Here is a 24,988-nt window from a genome sequence, read left to right on the forward strand (position 1 = left end):
CGGACAATTGCGAGGGTCACAGACTCTTGTGCTCCCTCTTCCTCATCACTAGGGGTTCCGACTGGCTCATATTCCTCCTCCTCACTATCACTCTCTGGGGGCACTACTTCTACTTGCCCATCAATAAGGAGTACTTTGGTGCCCTCTCTCGTGCCGCACTGGTGAGCAAAGTGACCAAACCACTGACACCTAAAACACCTAGTGGCCCCACTTCCATGTGAACTAGACCCGACAATCTCTTTACCCTTATCATCCTTAGGTCTGGGTTGAACATTAGGGGAAGGTTTGTTTTGGAATCCCGTGTTAGGTCTAGCCCCAGAGGGGTTGGCCTTAGTACCGGATTCGCGATAGTCAAACCGCCTTCCCACAGATGCTTTAAGGTATTGCTTGACATATAACACTACCTGGTACAACTGTTCGATAGTGTCTATGTCTTTGGCGAGCAATTCTCTCTTAATGTCAGGACGGAGGCCCGTTTTAAAACGAGTAAGGGTGAGTACGGGGTCCTCATCAACCTCACAGCGGGTCGAGTACTCTTCGAATTTCTCAATATAGTCAGCAACACTCATAGAACCCTGTCGAAGAGACTGCTACTCCTCAATCAACCACATGCGATAAGAGAAAGGGAGGTACTTCTCTTTCAGTGTTTCTTTCATTTCTCCCCAATGAACTATTGGGAGTTCCCTCGCTCTTTCTTTTTTTCGCTCAACCGTCGCCCAAAACCTCTTTGCCGACCCACAAGCTTCATCTTGGTGAATCGGACTCGTCGAGCATCCGACATATCATACCACTCAAAATAGTGGTCCATATCCGCCAACCAATCTAAAAAAGCTTTAGGGTCTAAGTGGCCATCAGAAGTAGGGGCATCTACCCTAACTCCCTTGAGGAGTTGTGCAGCTGGGTCATATTGATCATAATGTCCCTCACGGGGTGGGTGCACAGGTACGCGCCCATGACCAGCTCCTTGGCCGCCTCCATTCCTTGGTCTAACCTCCTTACCAACTGCCTGAGATTGGGCATCCTCCCCAGTGGTGGGGTTTGCCCTGAAGGAGGCCTCTATTTCTTTGAGGCTTTTATCTATGTGTTGTTCCAAATGCTTATTCAAGGACTCAACTTGCTGGGCTAACTTGGCCACTGTTTCTTGTAGTTGCTCCATGTTTAGTATGGGATGCAAACCGAAACCGCGACCCGTACGTGTGGGCATACACTGACTTGCTCAACCTAAGGACCTGCTATGACAACTATATGCGTCTAAAAACTAAATGACTCTACGAGGCTCTATATGAAGGAGACTACACACTGTTACTAAAATTCAGCTATATATGATGGACTGAATGCATGAAGGACTCAAACAAACTGAACCCTAAATATGTGGTGAATTCCTCTACAAGAACCCTAGGCTTTGATATCAAATTTGATGCAGGACATGGAAAATTAAATATGATATGCAAGATTTCAGGCTTAAATCCTACCAATTCAGAAACAATCACACAAATTCCACGTCCCACATGAAAATCTAAACATACAATTAAAAAGGGGAATCTATGCGGGTCCAAGCCGACACAGGCTAGGACTGGACCAATAAAAATTATAAACCAAACGATGTCAAAGGGAAATAAAATCAACTACTCATGCATAAAAATTAGTCCCTAATCCCAGGGATTCCCTAATTTCAATTCAAGGAACCCTAAGGTGATAAAAAGGGGCAAATCAATTAGGGATCATGTAATGTAGGGTTAGGATTCATGAAAAACGGCTATGAGAGGATAAAAGAGGATAAAAACCTGAGCCAAAAGATGATCCTGCGTGTGGACAGCAACAATGGCCCAGACGGACATCCGTGTGATCCCGGCTGCACGTGTGTGGGCCCACTATTCAGAAAAAGGCCACCTTGGCCCTGGTCGGCCAGGGATGGACTCCAAAACCCTCAAATCTCAGCTCGATCCGATGTACGGTTTGTGCGTGGTACTCCGCCGAAGTTTCAGCTCACCTGCGGGCTGAAATCTGGAAACCTGCTGTAATGAGGAAATCTGATGCAACAAATGGACAAATTCGAAGTACGGATGGTGGGGGAAGATGGATAAAAAGACGATGGAAGATGGGGGCAAATTGGGATCGATGTGGCTTCGCACTACGGTAGTTAGCCCTTTGAAAAGGGAGGGTTTCGCACCCACTTTTGAATTCTTCCACAACTCACGAAGAGAGCAGAAAAATAAAGCAGAAATTTTTTATTAACTTCAATAAATTAAAAGAACTATAAGGGGTGCCTATTTATAGGGAAAATCCTATATCCCAAAACTCGCTCCATGTGGCAACCTATTACTTGGCAATGAAGTAAACTAAAATAAAAACCAAATAGAGAAACCTAAAGTGTTCACAATGTTCTAAATAATAACAATAAGCAAAACCTAAAATATGAAATCAATTCGACGAGTGGGCCACAATCATGAGATCCCATGATAGGCTTTTCTTGACTATCGGGCCCACGTTTCTGAACCAAAACTTGTCTTCTAGCTAGGAAGCCCTACCTGGACGTCGTCATCGAGGCAGATCGATGGTGGGGTCCTCCTTCTGCGTACGTACGTGCGTAGGGGTAGTGGTGTGCGGGCGTGCGTGTGCACAATGTCCTCATCATGTGTGCTCCAAAATACAGAATAACATTGTAAGGGCTTCTAGTCAGTGTCCCTGTAGCCCCGGCGATCAGGACACGGCTCACATGAACCCGCCCGATAACTGCATGTAGGAGAATGCCTCCTCGTCATCCTCGAAGTCTGGCTCTGCCTCGTAGGCATCGCCACCACCTGCAGCTAAGACAGTTTGGTTGGTGTGTACAACACTGTCCCAGAACGTGGGAGTGAGTGATCAACTCAGTGGAGCTATAAAGCAAAGGTTAATATGTTATCAATTCAGTCAAGCAGTAATGATAAAGCAATATAACAAGCATTCCTAAGTACTCTGGTTAATGCAAGGATGTTATGTGTTAATGATGTATGCCCTCGCTTACACTACCTCTGCGAACGTCATCTCATGGTCGCGGCATACATCCTTTCCACAGTGCTCAACTCTAATGCCAAAGGCACATGCAATGCGGTGCATGAACATGATTACCGAGTTTTTATTAGACCTTTTCATACAGCAGGATTGGGAAACTAAGGTACCGCCCTTATATCATTTCTTGAACAATGATCCATTCTAGGGTCGTCAGTCCTAGTAAATCTCATACGATGTTGCGGTTCTAGGTCACTACAAAGGGCTCGTCACCTGATCAGTGTAGGCCTAGTTTATACTCTAGTGGCTACGGAAAGGCTCGTCGCCTCAACGCAGTCTTAGAGTATGCTTGAGGTCACTACAAAGGGCTCGTCACCTGATCAGTGTACGCCGACAGCTCGAATACAGTGTCCCATACCACCGTATTCGGCTCACTAGGCGGTGTTGCTCACTGGTCACTACGGGGAGGCTCGTCGCCCCAGCGTAGGCCGACAGCTCGACCATGATGTCTCATACCACCATGTCCAGCTCATGAGTCTTAGCGGATCGAGGTACCAAGGTTAATGGGGTTTCCAGTGGTGAGTTTGGTACCTTAGGTTCAAGCAGTAGCGTTCATACATGGTGAACATACATCGGGTCAATCGGGTTACTTGACGAGCTCGAATAGTACGAGCGTACGTCAAGCCAATTGACATGGAGTGCATAAGCACTCCGTGTGGCCTAACCACTGTCGACAACCCAAGTACGACTTGGATTCATCGAACACGTCCGGTGTGGCGAAACAACCTCAGCCACCAATCCAGGACCTGTTACCGATTGCTTGGACTATACCATAGTCCCAAACACACTCCAAATACAATAGGAATACGTATGTGCTAGTCCAAAACAGCATGTAGCAACCAACTTAAATATAAGTCTCATTTGAGCATTTCAACGAACACATAGTGTGCATATTAGCGTACATAGGCATTTCAACCATAAAGCACGTAGTGGTGTATAGGATACATAAAAAAAAACTATAACCATGGTTAAGGGAATTGAGAATCCTATCTCAACACCCTCATTACATGTATTTTAACAAGTAGTTCCTCATTGAGGCATTTTATCAAACACTTAGACTACACATATTACATACATGCAATAACTTAGTTAAAACACATGTTATAGCAAATCCTTTCACAAGGAGATGCCACGTATACAACGATCATACATTTACAATCAATAATCATGGCAAGCACGAATCATAATTCCATATTCATTCAAGCATATCAACAAACACATGGATTTCACTATTTTCAATACAGTTCATATAGGTGTAAAGTGTGGGAAACATCGCATCTAAGCATGTGGTATCATTCAAGTCAGTCATAAATCATTAACTGACATTGAAAGCCTTGAAAACCATAACCTAAACATTTATAGTCCGCACCTTTCGCCGGTAGACTCGTAACGCACTCAGTTTAAAAGCTAAGTCTTTGTCTACGGCACCACAACAACCTATAACAGGGAATAGGTTAGCTATTCCACCATTTACACTATTGAAAACCCTAAAACAGATTAGGGTTAAGTTTTCTTACCTAAGAACGGAATCGGAATCGCCGGAATAGCGACACGAGAAGGGTGGTTAAGCACGTGGAGCGGCGAGATTGAATCCCCGGAACAAATGCCAACTCTCTCTCTCACTTTCTCTCTTTTTCCTTCTCTTTCTTTTCTCTTCTCTCACCTAGGGTTAGAAATTCGTATGTAAAGCGAGAGAGAGGGTTTAAGACCCTTATATAGGCCCAGGACTGATGGCAATGGCCCTAGGGCCAAGGTATACCTAGGTTATATCCAAAAGGTGTTTGTTTCAGTCTAATGGAGCTGCTCTGGAGGCCCCTTTTCTGCGTGCGGTCGGACTTAAGCTCCCTGACATTGGATCTAGGTCAAGCTGAGTTTTCGGTCCGATCGAATTTACAGATCGACCGTGGCGGACCAATTTCAGTTCAACGGTCATCGGTACTCGATCAGGGCCAAAAGTGCACCGACATGTGTTGGAAATTTTCCTTGATCCGAGGGTGTAATTGGGTCAGATTCCGACGGTCAGAATACTTAGATTTGGCCTGCAAGTGAACAACTCAATTCACTTTAGTTTCAGTTCGTTTTCTAAAGATATTGGCGTTTCTCACACACTTCGCTCCGGGCTCAAATTGTGCGTTTCTGGGTACTGTCAGGACTTGATTTCCAAGATGGTTGTCAAGTCCAGTAATGCAGTCATAACCGTCTAGTTTCGTGGTAGTCGGACTTTCGACGTGCGGTCCAGGTCCGATACGGAGTTTCAAAGTTCTCCCAAGAGCAACTGGGTTTTGAGATGGATCCTAAGTTTTAAGGTAGTGTAGCATTAACGATTCTACACGTTTTGGGTCCTACAGATCATATTTATAGTGATTAGTGCTAATTTTACAGGTACTCTAGTGTAGCACTAGCTAATTCTCGTCTAATTTCTAAAGGATTCGGTCCTGAGTGATTTCTGCCTGAGGTGATACTCGGGTTTTTGCACGGATTTTTCCGAGACGTTACAGCTGGGTTACTATGGCAATGCTGCAAGGGCTTGGGATCAAACACTTGACCTGAGGGCTGAGCGTCTGAGCCCAGGTTTAAAAATCTAGCTTTGGGGTGTCCAGACTATGTACAGACGTCGCTTAAAAGCACTAAGAGTGGTCTTCTTTGAAATCAGAAGTAATTAAACCATGTCTATAAAACAAACAAAGTAAATAAACATTGTCAAAAATCAGAAGTAAATAAACCATGTCCACATATAAACCAATAAACATTTCATTCATTCAATATCCTTTGTATGATGAATGCCTTTGTGGCGTGTAACCTCAGTAACCTTGTCCATAATTGTAACTCCCTCCATGTTCGTCGCCAGAATCATCCTTTAGTTCTCTTTTTACGGCTTTAACTGCGGGAGAACTTTAGGTTGGCTCCGAGCTGGAGGTGTCCAAAAGGTGGTTGTTTACCTCTGCTGAATCGGATGGTGGAGATGCCTTTCTATCGTCCTCATTCATAGATTCAACAAGTTTTTTCAGCCGCTTTTTATTATCCGATTTGTACGAGATTCCCAACCGCCCATAGAATGCTGAGAGACTTTTAAGAAACTTTGATGATTTACTTGTGCCTACTTCGGCATCATGTTGTCTTGGAGGGGGTTGATGTTGTTGTCTGGTCCTGGATGCCATTTTCAAGCTTTCTTTTATGGCCTCTTTATAATCTTGTTCTTTTTGTTCCCTTAATAGTCTCTCTTGTTCTTCTTTACTAATTGTGGAGGCAGTTCCTCTACATAACTCTTCTTCAATTATAATAGGCCTGCTTTTATATTTTCTGTGGCTAGTTGTATTGGTTGTAGTTGTAGGGGAAGGGGTAGAGAAAGTCTTTGTATTTGAGTCGAGAATGGCTTGAAATAAATTCCGGACTTCCCGAGGAGCTTTGCTACATGGGGTTGCGTCTCCTCAACAAGCCAAATGTAATTTCAACCGATTTGTTTTGTTTACAAATTGGTTTCCACACTACTTGCATTATAACTCTATCTTTCTGTCCTTGGGCTCTATAATCCCAAATATTTGCTGATGGATCTTCTTCCAATGACATATCTATAGGTGTTTATTTTGAAAGAAAAAAATATTTGGTTGGGTTAAGGCAATATAATTAATTAATGAATGAAGATAAATAAACGCAATCAGCCAACCATATGAGATTTAAACAACATTAACTAATTTAAAAGCCTAAATGAAAAGATGAAAATATCCATCCACCCATCAATTATTTATATATTTTTTGAAGGCACAGGGTGTCCCCACCTCTTTTTTGAAGTGAGACTAATCCCTGCGGATACACGCAATCACCCACAACCACGTGTATCGGGTAAAGCCAAGGAGGGGAATCGAACCCTCACCTATAGGGAGCAAACCTATGGTGAAGACCATTCGCCCAAAGCTCGTTGGGTATCCATCCATCAAATATTACAATTTAACTCTAAAAAAAATAACTGTCAAAATCCTGTTGTAAGCAAATGCAAGAGAAATAGAAGGCAATGTCTTATCCTGCTTCATGCAATTGTTGCAGGTACTGTCTCATCTTGCATCCCACCCTCCTCTTCCTCAAACTCCTCATCAACAGAGTTCCCTGTCCCCCAGATCGGACATAGCCAATCCTATGTTGATTCTATTGTAAGTGAGCTTCGATACTTGTTCACGACCCTACTTCTCGTACTAAAAAAAGATTCTGACGCCATGGTTGAAATTGGAATTGATAATGTCTTGTGCCATTAACGACAGCACATGGTACTGTGAATCACGAGCTTTCAACTTCCACCAGTCTAAAACATCAAATTCTTTGCCTTTGTTCTCTACAAGTGGCTCCTTAAGATAGAGGTTAAGTTCTGTTTGGGTTGTCTGTGTTTGAGTCTCAACCTGTGTCATGAAAGACATGAAACCCAAAGTTTGTACATAGAAATTGTACAAATTGTCAATTGTATCACGAATTTTATCGACCTCAGTGGCATTCTTCTCACCATACAACTTATTAAAGATGAATATAACCATGAACATTTTGTATCGAGGATCAAGAATGACTACAACAACCATTACCAGACTGCATTCAGACCAATACTTATCAAACTTTAACTGCATATCCATAGTCATTGATTGTAAAAAGTCTGGTCCACTACAGCTTCTGTACAAAACATCTTTTACCCTCCAAAGTTCTGGCAGAAATATATTCATTGTTGGATACTTGCTTCTTAAAAATTTCTTCGTTGTGTCGTTAAAAATTGAAAGGAACTTGCAAACTACTTCAGTTCTTGTCCAATCATCATCAGAAGGCAACCAAAGATTTGCATTATCACTCTCTGCAAAGTGAGAGAATGCATCGCTGAATCCAACATTTCAAAAGTTGAATTCCAACATGTCATGACATCCAGCTTCATCGTTCTCTGAGATGACAAATTCTACTGTTTCACGATCTCATTGTATGTGTATAATTGTGAAGGTGACCCTTGTATGTATTTTACACTCTCTTTTATGTTCTTGATCATTGGCTCAATTGTTTTAAGGCCATCTTGTACAATCAAGTTTAGAATGTGGGCACAACACCTAACATGAAATATCTTTCTACCAAAATACGAGTCACCGATGGCCCTAAACTGGTTCCGCAAGTTCATTTTCATGCTATCGTTTGTAGAGGCATTGTCCAAAGTTATTGAGGAAATTTACTTCTCAATGCCCCACTCCACAAAACATCTATAGATGCAGTATGAAATCATCAATCCAGTGCGAGGAGGCGTAAGATAACGAAAGTTTATGATTCTTTTGCAGAGCCTCCATTCAACATTAACGTAGTGGGCAATTAGTGACATATACCCATTTTGTTGATTGGATGCCGTCCACAAATCTGATGTCAGGCTGATTCAGGAAACCGATTCCAACTGTCCTTTTAGCTTGAGCTTCTCGTTTGCATACATCTTCATGTACACTCTCTTTATTATTGTACGGGAAACCTGGTATCTGGGGTTAAGCCCTCTGGCTAATTCGACAAAGGAAGGACTCTATACCATCTAAAATGGTCTTCCATTGGCAGTGATAAATATGGCCATTAACTCATTCACACGGTCTCTGTTATACTTATAGATGGACAATATACCTTGCGACAGACCCACTAAAGATTGGGTCAATGAAAGTGTCTGTTGCCCTGAGGTCTGACTTCTCACTTTTTTATGGCACTTCGAAATATGTTTCTTCAGAGTTATGGTCGACCCATATACTTGTTTAGCTGTACTTACATTTTATCTTCACCGTACTGTTTTTCAGGGTTATTTCTTTAAAATCTTCCCAATCTACTGATCTTTTTTTTTTTTCCTGAAATCTGTGACTGTGAGGTACTAATATCAATGGACAACTCTTCATCTTCTAGACCTAATCCTTCATCATCCAAGATCATCGGCGATGTGACTGTCAAACCCCTGGGGGTATTGGAGATTTCCTCACTAGCCATCTACTAATTGAAAGATACGAAATCAGATTAAAATTAGCATTGTAATACCTTAAAGGTTTATACTAAACCTTAAATTAGTCACCTATCCAAGGTTGGATAGATTGTAATACTTTCATATTCCCATTTAAACGCCCATGCCGAAAATCCGGCGGCATTTCCCCATGTCTCTCTAGATAAGTTGATCTTTCATTACATTCCGATGCTAAATATCTAAGCAATGTAAAGATATTTGATATGAGAAATGAAAATGAAAAAACATATCCAGAGAGAAATGAAGAGATAGAGTGCAGAGAAGGCATGAACATTTAAATATGTTATATGAAAGCATAATATCTTTCTAAACCATGAACTGTCCAAGATGGGACAATTTGAGTGATTTCTATGCCACCAAAAACACACTATATTTATGTTTGGCCACATAGAAATCCTCAAATGGGCAACTAATTATCTTACTCACAAGTCACAATAATAAGCTAAGAAAAAAGCAATGTAATCCATATATATTAAGCTAACTATCTAATGCACAATAATAAGCTAAGCAAAAAAACAATGTAATCCTTACATATTAAGCTAACTATCTAATGCACAATAATAAGCTAAGCAAAAAAAAACAATGTAATCCATACATATTAAGCTAACCATTTGATGCACAATAATAAGCTAAGCAATAAGCAATGTAAATCATAATTCCCAAAAATTAACCACTAATTGTTTAATTCAAATAAATAGAACACATTAGCAATTTATGATTTAGGGATTAGGTTTAGCTGTTTAGGTCTTAGGGTATAGGGTTTGGATTTAGGGTTTAGGGTTTAGGCTTAGGGTTAGGTTAGGTTAGGTTTTAGGTTTAGTTTTGGGGTTATGGTTTATGGTTTAGGGTTAGGGTTTAGCCCGGCCGCACTCGAGCCAGGCGGACGCACCAAAGCGAGCCTGACCGCACCGCACCTGAGCCAGGCCAGGCGGGACGCATCACAGTTCCACGGCGAGCCCGACCTCATCGCACCCGAGCCAGGCCGGGCGCACCACAGCGAACCCAGCCGCACCACACCCAAGGCAGGCCGGGCAGGAGCCACCACAGGTCCATAGCGAGCCCGACCACACCACACCGAGCCTAGGTTGCTCCCGAGTCACCCTGGATGCACCACAATGAGCATAGGCTGCTCCAAAGCTAGCCTGGGCTTACCCGAACCATCCCTTTGAAATTATGAATTGTTAAATTAAAAAAGAAGAAGAAATTATCTTAATTGAGCCGGATTGCTACCGAAGCTCGAGATATGCGGGAGGAGTTGGGAGGAAGTGGAGAGGAGAGAGAGAGAGGAGGAGGAGGAGGAGGAGCTCAAAATATGATGACCGGGCGGGTGCTGCTGTGCCGGAGAATGGGTTTCGGGTTGGCTTGGGTGCGGTGGCTAGCGGGTAGGGTTAGGGTAGAGGGAAAGGGTTTTTTTTTTTTTGTTTATATAGTACTCGACAACTGGATCGAGTCGGGTTTCGAATTGGGTTGAGTTCGACCGGATCGAGTTTCGGTTCGAGTTACTGTGTAACTTGAACTCAACTCGGGCTAAGGCTACTCGATCCAAACCCGACTCTGCCATTCGGTTCGGGTCGAGTCTGGTCTGACTAAGTTGGACGAGTCGAGTCCACCGAGTCGGTTTGACTTGCGTGCAAGTCTATTTATGATACAGGGTGTAAAGACTGTTATGGCCTTTTAAATTTTTTTTTTTTTTTTTAATTGAAAATTTTTCGAAAAACCTATATTGGCCTAGTAATGGACTGTTATGTAGCTTTACGACCTTTACGGGTGGTGTAATGGGCCATTACGGGGGTTGTAATGGCCTTTACTGGTCGTTTTTTTTCCATAATGGCCGTTACGGCCTTTGCGACCTCGTAACGTGTAATGGTTACCACTGTTACCTTTATGTAACAACCTTTATGGCCCCGTAACGGCCTTTACGGCACACAGTGGTTGTAAATCACATTAAATCAGCGTCAAATGGTTACAAATCTATGATTCTTCATATTTTCTATGAAAAATCATGGATTTGAAGCTTCGATTTCGAAATTTGGGGGAGACGGGCCAAGTTGTGGAAAATTGGGAAAAATTGAAATTTCTCAATTTCTCGCAAATTGGTTGCAATCTTTGTATCCTAACACAAATTCGAACATGTATATAACCTAATCTGATGATACTTCTTTTGCTTTTGAATGTATTGCTTGTGTTTCCATACATGATTTCTTACGTTTATAAATTATATGAAAAGACTTTGAATATACTTGCATTAGTTTAGTTAGATAACGCATATATTAGGACCCCATGCACAAAGGAAACCCCTATTATGTGCGCTTTTTTTTTTGTAACGTTTTGATTTCTAAGTGTGTATTGATGTCTTTTTCAACAATCACTAAAGTTTCATTGAAAAATTTGACCAATTTCCTAATGTTCCCATGCTCCCAACAACAGCGATACATTGCGCAATACAACCGATATATCACATGCGATAATCGATATGTATCAGTATCCTAAGGGTCTGATACATTATGCGATAATGATATTGAAAACATTGCTTAAAACTAACATATAAGTAGAAAGCTTAAGGGGAAAATCATCACTTTATGAGCCAAATCGCCTACTAATGTCGCAAGGAAGTGTGTATGCCCTTAGTATCGAATTCTACCATGAATTGTAAAATTGTACAATTATATTGAAGTTTTACACACTATATATGGTTAAGATCATAACCTAGGGTTTGGATTGCTTAGATTTATGGTTTTGATGTAGAACTAGGGTAGTTGATCTATGGTTTAGGCTAGGTTTCGAACACTAATTAAGCAATGAATAAAAAATAATAATGGTAATAATATTAATAATAAACGAATTATTATAAAGAAATACCAACTATAACTAATATTATTATAATCTAACAAGGACTAATGATAATAGTAAGAGTAACTCTTATAATAAAATAATAGCAATAATATTAATAATAATAATTCACAAGTTGATAATAAATATACCAACAATATCTAGTATTATTATAATAAAACTAACCGTCTAATAAATGCTACAAATAATACTAAAATTAATAAAATAATTACTAATAATAATCTAATAAGTAGTAACTAATAACACCAATAAGAATTACACTAATAATAATGATGACTAATAATTCAATTAACACAACTATTTTGGGAAAGAGAAGTTGACTCACCTTTGCTGCGCGATTCGACCCAACTCAACTGGATTGCTCAACTCAACGACCCAACTCGACCTCAAACTTGGATTTGATTGCGACATGATTCAGTCAAGATCTCTAATGCCCCAACCAACTAGTGTTGGTGTACCCCAAAACCACAATTCAGAATTCTAAACTGCTATTCACTCAACAAAATTCATCGAATTGCTTCAACAATACCTTGACTCCATTCAACCCGATGAGGAAACTCAAGAAGACAACCCGATCTTGAACTCCCCTGGCACCAGGGCTTATGTTGCAGCCTTGAAATAGCCCCCAAACCAGCTATAACTGGCTAGACAGAAACCCAACTTACATCGACCAGAAACAGGGTCAAAGTAACTTGGTGAGTCGACTTGCGATTTGCTGCAACTTGGAAGCGTCACTCAGCAACCCCACCTCTTCTTCTCTTTCTGCTTCTTCCCTCTCCCACCTTTTTCCTCACACCTCTGGAGCTCTAGTAGGTCTCTGACGTAATACCAGATCTGAAAATGAGTTGACTCGGTGAGTTGAATGGACTCGACAACTGGAAGATCAACTAGACAAAGCTTTCTCCCTTCACTTACCTCCTTTTCATTGATCTCCAGACACAATTAGACAATTTCTGAGCAAGTAAGAAGACCTTAGACTCGACCCGGACACAGTGCAACGATCCGACTCGGTTGGACCCTGATTTGGACTCGTTGCGGTGCTCGAAGCTCCTCTTTCTCTCTCAACTCTTCTTCTTCTTTTTGCCTTTCTTTTCCTCTGATATGAAGAAAACGAGTCTAAACTCAGTCCAGACGCACGACTTAACTAACATGAACAATGACTCAGATGAGTCGAGTTGGTGCGGCATTGACTTGAACCTTCTCCGATTTCTTTCTTCTCTCTTCTTCTCCTTTCTTCTCTCTCTCTACTTCCCTTCTCTCTCCCCCCAAAATTCCAAAATTTGGACCCAACCGGACTGACCAGATGCTTTGACTCAAACCACATCTAGGCCGAGACTTGGCGCAGCACAGGGAAGAAACGACACTCCCTCTCACATTTTCTAACTTTCTAATTTGGGAAGTGGTTGCCCTAAAAGGAGGCTTATATAGGTTTTCGATTTGTCAAGAGAGTTCGACAGTTGATTTCATGATTCGTTGTAAAATTGATTTTAATCTGAGCAACTTGAAGACAATTAGTTGTTCAAAACAAATTTTTCTTGCATGGCCCCTCTCCATTGACTTTGATGATTTTCCATAGAATTGGGCCACACGATGAATGTCTTCAATTGGAAAACAAGACCCAGTTCGGAATGGTATGATTTCAGCCAATCGGGGAAGAAGATGGCCATGATAATGACATATTTTTATTGGATGGTTAATCCTCCATACCGTTGATCATGGGTGGATAGGATTGGTTCCTGAAAACTTGTGGGACCCATTGATCGGAGTGGTTTACACAAAAACTCGGTGGGTTCCGAGATATCCTTTTGTGGACAGATTTCTTGAGATAATAAGATCTCACGTGAGATCTCCAAGCTGCTGTGAATGGGGCTAAGGAAAGCCCTAGCTTCGACTTCCAGGATGAGCCCAAGAGAGGTTTCTAGAAAAGCATATCAATGGCTAGGATTGAGCCAACACATGAATGAGAAAATATTCTTTCCGCCCGAGCTCCCGTTGTGGAAAACCCTAAAACAGAGATGAAATAAAGGCTGAGATTTGTTCAAATGAAGGGTTGGAACTGGAGGGAAAACGACTGCCTCGAATTGCCAACATGTTGGTAGAAATGAAGTTTTCATTTTCGGCAAAACAACCAGACACAGTGCTACTTCCACTCATGTTTGTGCGTTTGTTCGTAAGTGTTAATGTGTGAACCTTGTTGGGGTTTGGTCAACATCGACTACTCTATGAGATGGAGGATTCTAATCTCTAATGGGCAAACTAATGGTGGGTCAGATTTCGAACTAACGGACGTGTCAGTTCGTTTGTGGGAAAACATGAGAGAGAGAGAGAGAGAGAGAGAGAGAGAGAGGAATCCTCTCCTATTCGGGTTTGCATTGGGTCACCCGTTAGACTGGGCCGGCAATCCAGTGCACCACGGGCGTACACCAGCAGTGCACACGCACTGCCCCAAAAGTGGGGTCCATCATGATGTTTTGGTGAGATCTTCCCTGCCTATCAGCTTCTACAGATCCTATTAGAGTTCCAACTTAGTAATGAGGCAAATCCAAAAACTCAAGTGGGCCACACCAAAAGACTTTCGTGTTTACCTAACGATCTTTATCAATTCGATGATCGGATTAACACCGAATCTGAACATCAACTGTCTAAAGAGTCCTAGGACCTGTTTAAGTGAAAGTCAACAGTAGATTTGGTGATCAGATGACCCAATGGGGATGACCAAGTGGTGGGTTGTTAAATTGAGGGTTGTGGGTCCAATGAATGATGAATCTAATGATCCAGGTTTCGAAATTGATTGTGGGTGGTTAGATTTTTCTATCAAGGAAATTGAAATCCTAAAAATAGGTTTCTCTAATGATGTGATGGTCCATCTTAAAAATCAACGGATGGATGATTTGATCGATGGATGAAGATTACTCCCGAAAATCAACTACATGCTAGAATAAAGGTGAACATTCTATTAAGTTAGATTTCTGTTTATACTAATCTAAGTCTTCATGGTAACACCCAGTGTTCGAAATATCGGTATCGCACAATGTATCGCACCCTTGGGATACAGATACGTATCGGTTATCGCACGGGTTATATCGTTTGTATCACATAGTTTATCGCACTTTTTGGGAAACAGGGGGAAACATTGGGAAAATAGTTAAATTTTTTAATGAAACTTTGGGGATTGTTAAAAAAGACCTCCATACACACTTTTAAATCATCTGAAAAAAGAATGGCACATAATAGGTTTCCTTTGTAGAGGGTCCTAAGCTCTGCGCTGTCCGATTGAACTAAGACAACTATATCCAGTATCCACCCCGTCTATCTGTTTTTCTATATCATTTTAGGACATTATGCAAAAAATTAAGCAGATCCAATAATCAGGTAGACCATATCATAGGAAACAATGGTGATTGACCATTAGTGGGCCACTTGAACTTTGGATATGCTTCACTTTTTGGGCTAAAATCATAAAATTATGTGGTAAAATGCATGGATGGAGCAGATAAAATACATGAATTATAGTGGCCCCACAGAGTTTACTCACTACGTCGTTCCCACCCCAGACGCACGCGGATTTCCTGCGAAAACCTTTCGCGGGGAGTTCCTGCGCTGGGAACCCAGATGGGGCCCATTGTGATGTTTGTGAGAAATCCTCCCCTTCCATCAGTTTTGTGAGTTCATTTCAGGACAATATGCCAAAAATGAACCAAGCTCGAGTGGGTCGTGCTAAAGGAAAATGTGGTTAGGGAAGTTCCTACCATTGAAACCTACCTGAGTTTGACAGTGATGTTTTCGTGCCATCCATACCATTAATAACTTCATTCCTATAGGGAGGAAATGAAATCACAAATATTAGCATGATTCAAAACTTTCATGGCCCATGAATATTTCAACTGTGGACATTCAATTATCATGTTTTCTTCCCACTTGAGCTTTGGAAACGGTTCATTTTTGGCATCGTGTCCTAAAATAAACTCACAAAACGGATGAACGGATAGGATTTCTCACAAACATCACAATGGGCCCCAACTCAGTTCCCAACGCAGGAACTTAATGCGAAAGTCTTTCGCAGGAAATCCGTGTCCATCGCAGGCGCTCCTTCCGCTCAGGTTGTCTAAACGGTTCAAAGTGAAATGGGCCCCACAGTAATGTATTTATTATATCTATATCGTTCATGCATCTGGAGAGATCATTTTAGATCAAATGAGTAATATCCAAAGCTCAAGTGGACCACACCACAAATAGTTGTGGGGATTGATTCTCACCGTTAAAACATTTGTAGGGCCCACCATAATGTTTATTTTTCATCCAATCCATTCATTAGGTCACACAAATCTGGATGAGGAGGAAAAACAAATATCATATCGATCTGAAAATTTTGTGACCCCAAAAGGGTTTCAATGGTAGACCTTTAATCTTCCACTGCTTTTTTCAGTGTGGTCCACTTGATCTTTGGATCTGTCTTAATTTTTGGCTCAAGTCTTACGACGAGCTCGCCAAATGGACGAATGGTTTGGATATAATGCATACCTCATGATGGGACCCACAGAACTAGGTGACGACGTCAACACACCAGTCGGTGGTGTGCAGTACGAAAGCGGATTGCGTACTGAGTAACTCTGTACGCTAAGCGTACTGAGTAAACTCTGTGGGGCCCACCGTCATTCATGCATTGTATCAACTTCGTACATCCGCTTTATTATATAAATTTAGGGCTTTAAACCAAAATTTAATTATATACAAAGTTTAAGTGGACCACACCACTTGAAATGGTGTGAATTGAAGTCTACCATTGAAAAGTTCTTGGGGGCGCACAGAAGTTTTAGATCAAGATGATTTTTGTGTTTTCCATTCATCCATGTCTACGTGATCTTATGAATAGTTTGGATGACAAATAAACATCACTGGGGCCTTAAAAATGTTTCAACGGTGGAAATCAATACTTCCACTGTTTCCGTTGGTATGTTCTACCTGAGCTTTTGATATACTTCGGTTTTGGGCTCAACCCCTAAAATGATCCGGAAAAACGTATGGACGGCGTGGATAGACCACATACATTCAAGGTGGGCCCAACTGAGTTTACTCAGTACGATAAGAGTGTACTGAGTAACTCAGTACACAATCCGATTTCGTGCAGTATGCCACCCTATTCAAAAAACAGGGCCAGACGCCCTTTTTTTTCTAAGCAGAGAGGGTTCCAGCCCCAAAATCTCCCAAATCTTCGGATTCCGGCGAAGATTCTCCAGATTTCGACGAGGATTTCCCCCGATGTCGCCCAAATACCCGGATTTCTTTGGATTTTGACGGATTTCTCTCCCAAATCGAAGATTTTGCTTGCACTAACCTACGAAAGAAGCTTCAATTGGAATGGCCCACCAAATGGAAGCTTTCGATGGTGACGATCACTTATACAGGCACCGAAATCCAGTTTCTTGTTTTTTTTTTTCGATTTTTTCGGATAATTATAGTTTCGATTTTTTTTTTAGATTTTTTCGAGGAAATCGTGCGATATCGTCGAAATATCGTGCGATATCAATGATATATCGGCCGACATCTAAATTTGGGATTTTTTGGTATCTTCCGAGGGTTATCGGGGGTGTATCGTCTCGCATGGGTGCGATAACGATAATATCGGCCGATAGTATCTATATTTCGAACACTGGTAACACCTGATTACTCAAAAGTACAGGGTGTTACAATTTAGCACGGTATTCCATTAGATATTCTCCGAGTCAATTACAAGGATTCACCCAACTATGGGCTTGCATTGCACCCCGGCTCAGATGCCCTGGCAATTCATCATTCCTGGAATGGGAGATGGAGTGATCAACTTGTGATAGGAGGAATTATCACTTTGTCCTCTTGGGTAGAAATGTTGTTTTGGGACCAGAGATCGATGAGGAGACAAATGGTGTTCAATAGTGGATTGTATGAGTGGCAACAGGTTTTTAGTTCGACTGCCAACTCAGCCACTCCACTCACATGCGACAAGCTTAGGAAAACTCCCAAAGCTCCATGTAGGTCACTAGACCCCACATGGATAATGTTGTTAGGGCTTCCTAAGGTGTAGTAATCTTGCACCACAAACTGCTATGGAATTAGGACATGACAAATATGAACCAGTGACTGAACTGATGATTTGAAGTGAACCTGATTCTTAAACTAGAGCAAACCAGGGGAACAAATTGTAGAAGCCTGCACCTAGTGAACCATGTTCATTCGGAAGTTGCAACTGGCAACCAGTGGACCTGATGTTGAACCAATGAAGCCAATGAACCTGTTATTGCGGTTGTTACTTGTCTCTCATGTACTATGTATAATGCATGCAAAAGTGGTTATAGTGAACCGCATATCAACATGTGAGAATGTGTAACATGTTTGATGCTGAAAGTAGTTGTTAACATTGATGTACCTTTTCTCAGTTTCTTTGAATGTTGTGTCTTAATTTTAGTGTTAACCATCAGATGTGCTTTGTTGACAGAGATTCCAAAAATGCGAATATGCCAAGTCAAAACTGTTTAAAACTGAAGGCCGTGGTTGGGGTCTTCTAGCAGATGAAAATATTAAGGTAAATCTTGACAGACCCCCCCCCCCCACTTTTAGCATGCTTAGAACTGTTGTACGACTAGAATGTATTCAATAGCCTCCAGGTAGGGGCTCAAACAGGTGATGCTTCGGAAAAACAAAAATCAAAAGTTTTTGTCATTGAGAATCTTGGCTGGCGGGTTGACAAAAAACACTCAGCTCTGATTAATGGATCTAACTTTTTTCTCATGTCTACAATGTTTGTGCCATTGAGAATCTCAGTTGGCAGGTTGATGGTTATTTTCTCTGAAAGTTGTGTTCACCAAATTATAGTAAATAACCATCTGGTTAAATGCATCAAGAATAAATACCCAAACATTCCAATTGTAAACGCTGGAGAGAAGCATCTTAATTTAAGTGACAACTAACATTCACAGTCTCAGGAATCTTTAAAACAAGGTTTGAAGGGAAACCATAAACATTCCTTGTGCACATACACTTCCACGGAGGGGTTCACCATTGCATTTGTTTGTAAATGGGAAAAATGATATGTTCCGTCATCACATTTCCTTAACGCCAAAGTTGTACAATGATTTTTAAGATGGTAATTCTGAAAACAGTCTTAGAGTCCTTGCAAAGAGATTAGGTAATAAAGGATTCTAGTAAGTGCTGTACCCCAGTCATGATTCAAGTGTAGTGCTCCATGCTCAATCCAGAGGCAGATTCTGATGCCGCATAACTACAAGAACCAACCCTAGCTGTAGGGTCGGGATCATGATGGATTTACGCAGTCCCCATTGCATCCCAATAAGGGGCAGATGACATGACAACTAACCACACAACCATATTTGTTTCCTTCCATGGTGGGAGACCACATTCTAACCCATAGGATTTATATAAAGCACTTAACCTCTAGATTATGGAGTGGCAATCTAGGAATAATAAAGCTCCATCATGGGGAAACCAATTACCCATTGGTTTATTGTCAAGACATACTTTTGATCCGACTCCCAATTAGCATGGGCTAATATATCAACAAAGTGATGAATCATCTATTCAAGTGGGCCCCACATGCAATCCATGATGAGAACATGCAAATCACGTGCTATACCCATGCTAGACGAAACGTTCTAGGGCTATTATGTACATCGAAACAAATCTATGGATCGAATTCTTACAAGAAAGCAACATACATCTCAATCACAAAGGTGTTCAATGGACAACATCCTCCCATTCAGCTGACCATCCATGGGTGATGAGATACATCAAATCAGTTTTGGACTTGAATAAGAGATCCAATCCAACTGTTCAACACAAACTGATGGTGGATTATCATGATGTGGCCAATTTGGGAATCTTGCAATCTGCACATGCAGGTTTGTGCAGTGATCAAACAAATCGTAAACCATCTATTAAACAATATTGGATTGATCTTAAATTTTGCATGGTTGTAGTCCATTCATGGATCTAACCAATCAAAAAACGATCTGAAGTTATGACAGGTCTAAGTTGGGCCTGGAACATGTCTAGCAATGGCAAATTCACAATCGTGTAAAAATGTTAAAACTTCATCTGCCAATCCATTGATTTTCATGATTCAAATATGGACAGCTGCACATGTGTTCCACAAATACAACCAATGTAAAGAATATCATAATGGATCAAAGAAAATAGATGATACCCACCGGTTTTTTTTTTTTGCAAAATTCCAATGTAAAAACGCAAAACCTCAAGAACCGTCATAGAATCCAAATTGGGACTAATATTCTTACGAAACATTCAGGATCCTTGGATTTATGTGCTCAAAGGATCCCTTTGAATTTGGATTCTTCTTTGTACTTGCTTACATTTTTCTTTTTTAAATTGTGGTATCTTCATCTACATCATCATTGCCGTCATTGTCTTCAACATCATCAATAATTTATTAAGGATTGGGAACTTCCAAGCCAACAACTCTTCTTTTAGTTCTTGGAAACTGCCTCTGCTTCTTATGCTTTTTCTCCTTTCTCAACAACACTCTTATCTACATTTGTACCTCTATATGCAAATTCAGATACGGTCATGTCTTGCTTTTAATGTACTAGAGATATTTTTAAAGCGTGTGATTCCTTTAGAGATCACAATCTGATTGTAGTTAGATTTTACTTTATGTCTATTTCCTCCATTCTCTCCGTGCAACCACCCAATACGAAACATTGGAGCCAAGAGGAGCCACTATCCATTAGCACTGTGACAGGAATTGATGTAAAGCCTATTGTAAAGTCTAATTCTCACAAAAACTAGTATGGTGTGGTGGTATGGGTTCTGTGTCATGATTTTTTAAAGACGTGAAAACATTGTAAAACTTAGTTTTTTATAATGCAAAATCAATTCCCTATTTGCATGTACGTCTCAAAATCAAATTCCTAATTTGAATTGTTCAAATCTAACCTTATGTTCATGTGCCCTTGATGTGAATTGATGCCATTCCTTCTCAAATCAAGAAGGTTTCTTTCTAAGCGATAATCTCTGTGTGTTTCTCTCTTTAAAAGGTTTAGATGTCCAATCTTGGAAGAGAGGGGGGATGGTTTTGGCTTTGGTCCTTGCCCCTCATGAATAGGAGCTATATATAGGAGAAGCTCTAGGGTTTCATGGAAAGCAATTTGATATGTTGCCACCTTAAGGATTCAAGTATGCCCTACATCAGAAGCCTGTCTTCTAGCTTAATCTATACACCAAATTGACCAAGTCCTTTCACTTAACTATAACATTTAATCATTGTTTAAATTATCTCCAATATTATTGAAATATCTTAGATATTATTGTCATCTCTAGCTTGGCGATACCAATAACACTGGTGGCGACACCGATAACACCGATAGTATTAGAAATTCCAGGCATCAACAATGTAGTAAGTATTGCTAATGTATTGATATCACCAATATTTTCAATTGTGTAAATTCCAGGCATCGCTTGTATTGCCAATATATCGATATCGCCAATATTTTTTACTGTGTAAAGTCTAGGTGATACCGTGTTGCTTGTATCACAAGTGTATCGACGATATTTCAATAATATCGTCAACATATAGATATCACAGAAAGTTTGTTTATTAAAAGAATCTATTTCGATTTTTTTTTATCAGCACATTGCTACATGCAATTTTCAATTTGTCAATTCTAATATTAATAATATCTCAATGTTATCGTTATCACAACATGGGCAGTATTTTGAAAATATTTATGATTCTAGCCACAATCTTTTGTTTCCTTTTCAGTTATTGCTGATTTCTTGGTAAAATATCATGAGTTGTTGATATTTTGCAATACCGATGGATTTTTGGATGGATTATTGAATGGTTAGATGGGATGGTTAGACTGTTTCTTACGATAACACATGATTTTAAGCCTCCATTAAATGAAAACTTATTATGTATACATTCTTTTTGTGAATTTTTATTCCTAAATATGCATATATGTGTATTTTAACATCTCTTGAAGTTTCACTGAAAATTCTACCATTTTCCCATGTTTTCCCACATTTCCAGTTATCAGCGATATTATCGGCGATATCGATATTGTTTCCATATCCCTAGCCAACGAAGCTTGTAGTGATACCGATACTTCGAACACTGCATTTAATCCATATATCTAAAATCCTATGGAAGGCTTTATAATCAACGTCAAAAGATCCGACCATTAGATCTTCACTAAACTTAAAAGCAACTCTTTGGTGAAAGCAAAAGGTCCAACAATTCCAATTCATTATAGAACATTTTGAAAATATTTATGATTCTAGCCAACTAATACGATTTTGATGAAGCATCTAAAAAGTGAGATCTAGCCACTAAGTCTTGATTGACAAGTGGATCCCTAATTGGAGTATATTGGGCCTCAAATGAATCTTAATATGTGTGTCAACCACTAAGGTAGCATTGAAAGATATATCAAAGCCCTCATGTCAACATTCCTGAAGTCCCTTTGGAATCTTAGGTCAATGGAATAGTAACAAGTCTAAGCGAGTGCATAATCAAGTTGATCCAATCCTCGCATGATGGGTACTCTTGGTTAGGAAACTCGATACGATCCATCCAATATAGATTCAATCAAGGTTAGACTTAGGTTTTTATGAGTAGATAAACATCCATACTTACATGTGTGAAAGGGTAATGGCAATTGGACCGTTATGTCCACTTCACCATTCTTTCCCTAAGGCACTAAAGAGATTCCTTAGAAAATCCCTATCACCCATTTAAATGTCTAAGTTTCATATTATAATAAATAACAAAACATAAAAAAGTAGAGTCACTTATGACCCTATTCCATTCGTCAATAAAGGTCACTAACAACTGAGTTCCAATCAACAAAACCATCAATCAAGTCGAATTGGATTTCCAAGGTATACATAAACCCACACTTCATGCATCCACCCATGTCCTATTGTTCTCATAGAATCGAAGTGATCCACCTTATATATCACTTTCACAGGCAACTACTATTGTGTTTCAATTGATTCTATTGAGACTTGAGAGCATCATATGGTATGGTGGCTTTCATTATGAGCACACACGTGGGTGGCTATAGAAATCAATTAATTCCACATTTTTCTACTTGCATGTGGCATCATTTTCCCAAACTCTAGATTTTCCCAACTTTTCAACTTATCACATAATTGTTTTGTAGTTTGTCTTGTCACATAATCGTATCATAATCTATTAATATGAAAAATCATTCAAATGGAATATTAATATGTTTATAACTTAAAAGACGTAATTTAAATTTTTTTTTTTTTTTTTAAAAAAACAATTATCACGAATTGTGTTCAAAGTATCGGTATCTCTACAAGTTTTGTTGGCCAGGGACACGAAAACAATATCGATATTGTTGACAATGTTGTCGATAACTGGAAATGCGGGGAAACATAGGAAAAACGGTGGAATTTTTAAGTGAAACTTTAGGAGATGCTAAAATACACATATTTGCATATTTAGGAATAAAAAATTGCATAAAGAATGCATTGTCCATTTAATGAGGGCCTAAAAGAATGTGCTATTTTAAGAAATCAGTCCAACCATCCCATCCATCCATCCATCTATCCAACCAACCGCCCAACCTGTCATACATTGACGATATTATCAAAATATTGTTGATAAATTGGCGATACAAGTGACGCTTGAAATTTACACAGTTGAAAATATTAGTAATAGATTGGTGATATCGATACATTGACACTGCAAGCTACACTAAAAAATTACACAATCGAAGATATTGGTGATACATAGCGATACAACGCCGATACCTAGAATTTCTGATGCTACTAGTGTTATCGGTATTGCTATTGGTGCTATCGGTATAACTACCTATGTTATCGATATTGCTACTGGTGTTATCGGTATCACTACTAGTGTTATTGGTATCACCGAGCTGGAGATACTGATAATATCAGGGATATTTCGATAATATCGGGGATACTTCGAATAATGATCACAAAACAAAAATTCCTTTTCTATTTGTTTTTCCAAAAAATTAGAACTTGCCAAAAAATCTATATCTAAGGCCATATCATTGTAAAATCATGTGTAGGTCTCTTCATTCATTGGCAATCATCTCTTCATTCAGGGTAAGCCCACTTTGGAAATGTGGAGCCAATTTATTAGTTCCTTTGGCATGTCTTGGACAATGCCTGACTCAGTCGAGAAGTTACTCCTAAGTTGGCATGGTGTGAGAGTCAGGAGGAAAAAGACTGCTATATAGATGTTGACCGTTCTAGCTATCTAGTCAGTGATTCGGGGAGAAAAAAATAGTAGGTGCTTTTGTAATGCTTTTAGCAAGGTGGCGGAAGTATTCCTTAGGGTTAAATCTTTTGTTTGGAATGGGATTCGTATATAAAGTCATTAGAGGATTATAATTTAGTTTCTTTTTTTTCTTTGCTTGTAATCCATGGTGCTTTTTTCTTTGCTTGTAATCTATGGCGCTAGCTCAGAGCTTTTTCAATGAAAGTTCTTGGTACCCTTCATAAAAAAAATTTAAAAAAATAAAAAAAATAAAAAAAAAACATCATTTTTTCTGAAGTTTTAAATGTTTGTAAAAAAATAGATAGATCCGAAATGAAAATAATGTAATGATAACATGTTAAAAGAAATTAATAACATAGGAAACAACAAACAAAAGGCATTTTTTGAATTTTTATTACTTTTTAAAAAAAAAATTATTTATAAAAGATATATTTTATCATAGATCATAAAAGATATATTTTATCATACATCCATAGATCTAGGTGAAAATTATGTAGTGATTATGACAGGTTAAGAGAGTTAATAGTAGAAAAACAGCAAAAAAGAAGAAGAAAAAGAAAGCATTTTGGGAACTCTTTTTATACTTTAAAAGAAAAAAAATTTTAAAAAAAACTTTATCATTAGTTCATGGATAATGGACCTAAACCAAAGTCCATAGATCTATGATTTAGAGTTGGTTTTGGGTTAAACTGCCCAATTTCAAACTAAAAACATCACATTTACCTTGGATTTGAAAAGCCCCAAAATGCCTTTTCCAGTTGGAAATTTTGGATCAGAAATCCGAAGATTTGAATGCGCATGTG

General features: G+C 39.7%; 1 protein-coding gene across 9 annotated transcripts in view; it reads left to right on the forward strand.

The window, feature by feature from the left end:
- LOC131235008 (histone-lysine N-methyltransferase ASHH1) overlaps positions 1 to 24,988 on the forward strand; it is a 147,221-nt gene that overhangs the window by 53,407 nt on the left and 68,826 nt on the right. For 8 of the 9 annotated variants that reach the window (XM_058232064.1, XM_058232065.1, XM_058232069.1 and 5 more), the window contains one exon: positions 18,369 to 18,455. The exons of the other annotated variant lie outside the window; for it this stretch is intronic. In XM_058232064.1, coding sequence (XP_058088047.1) covers positions 18,369 to 18,455 — 87 coding nt within the window. The remainder of the gene's footprint in view (positions 1 to 18,368; positions 18,456 to 24,988) is intronic. 9 annotated transcript variants of the gene reach the window in all.

The sequence above is a fragment of the Magnolia sinica genome, chromosome 19, assembly GCF_029962835.1.
Source record: "Magnolia sinica isolate HGM2019 chromosome 19, MsV1, whole genome shotgun sequence".
In the NCBI taxonomy this organism is placed as follows: domain Eukaryota; kingdom Viridiplantae; phylum Streptophyta; class Magnoliopsida; order Magnoliales; family Magnoliaceae; genus Magnolia; species Magnolia sinica.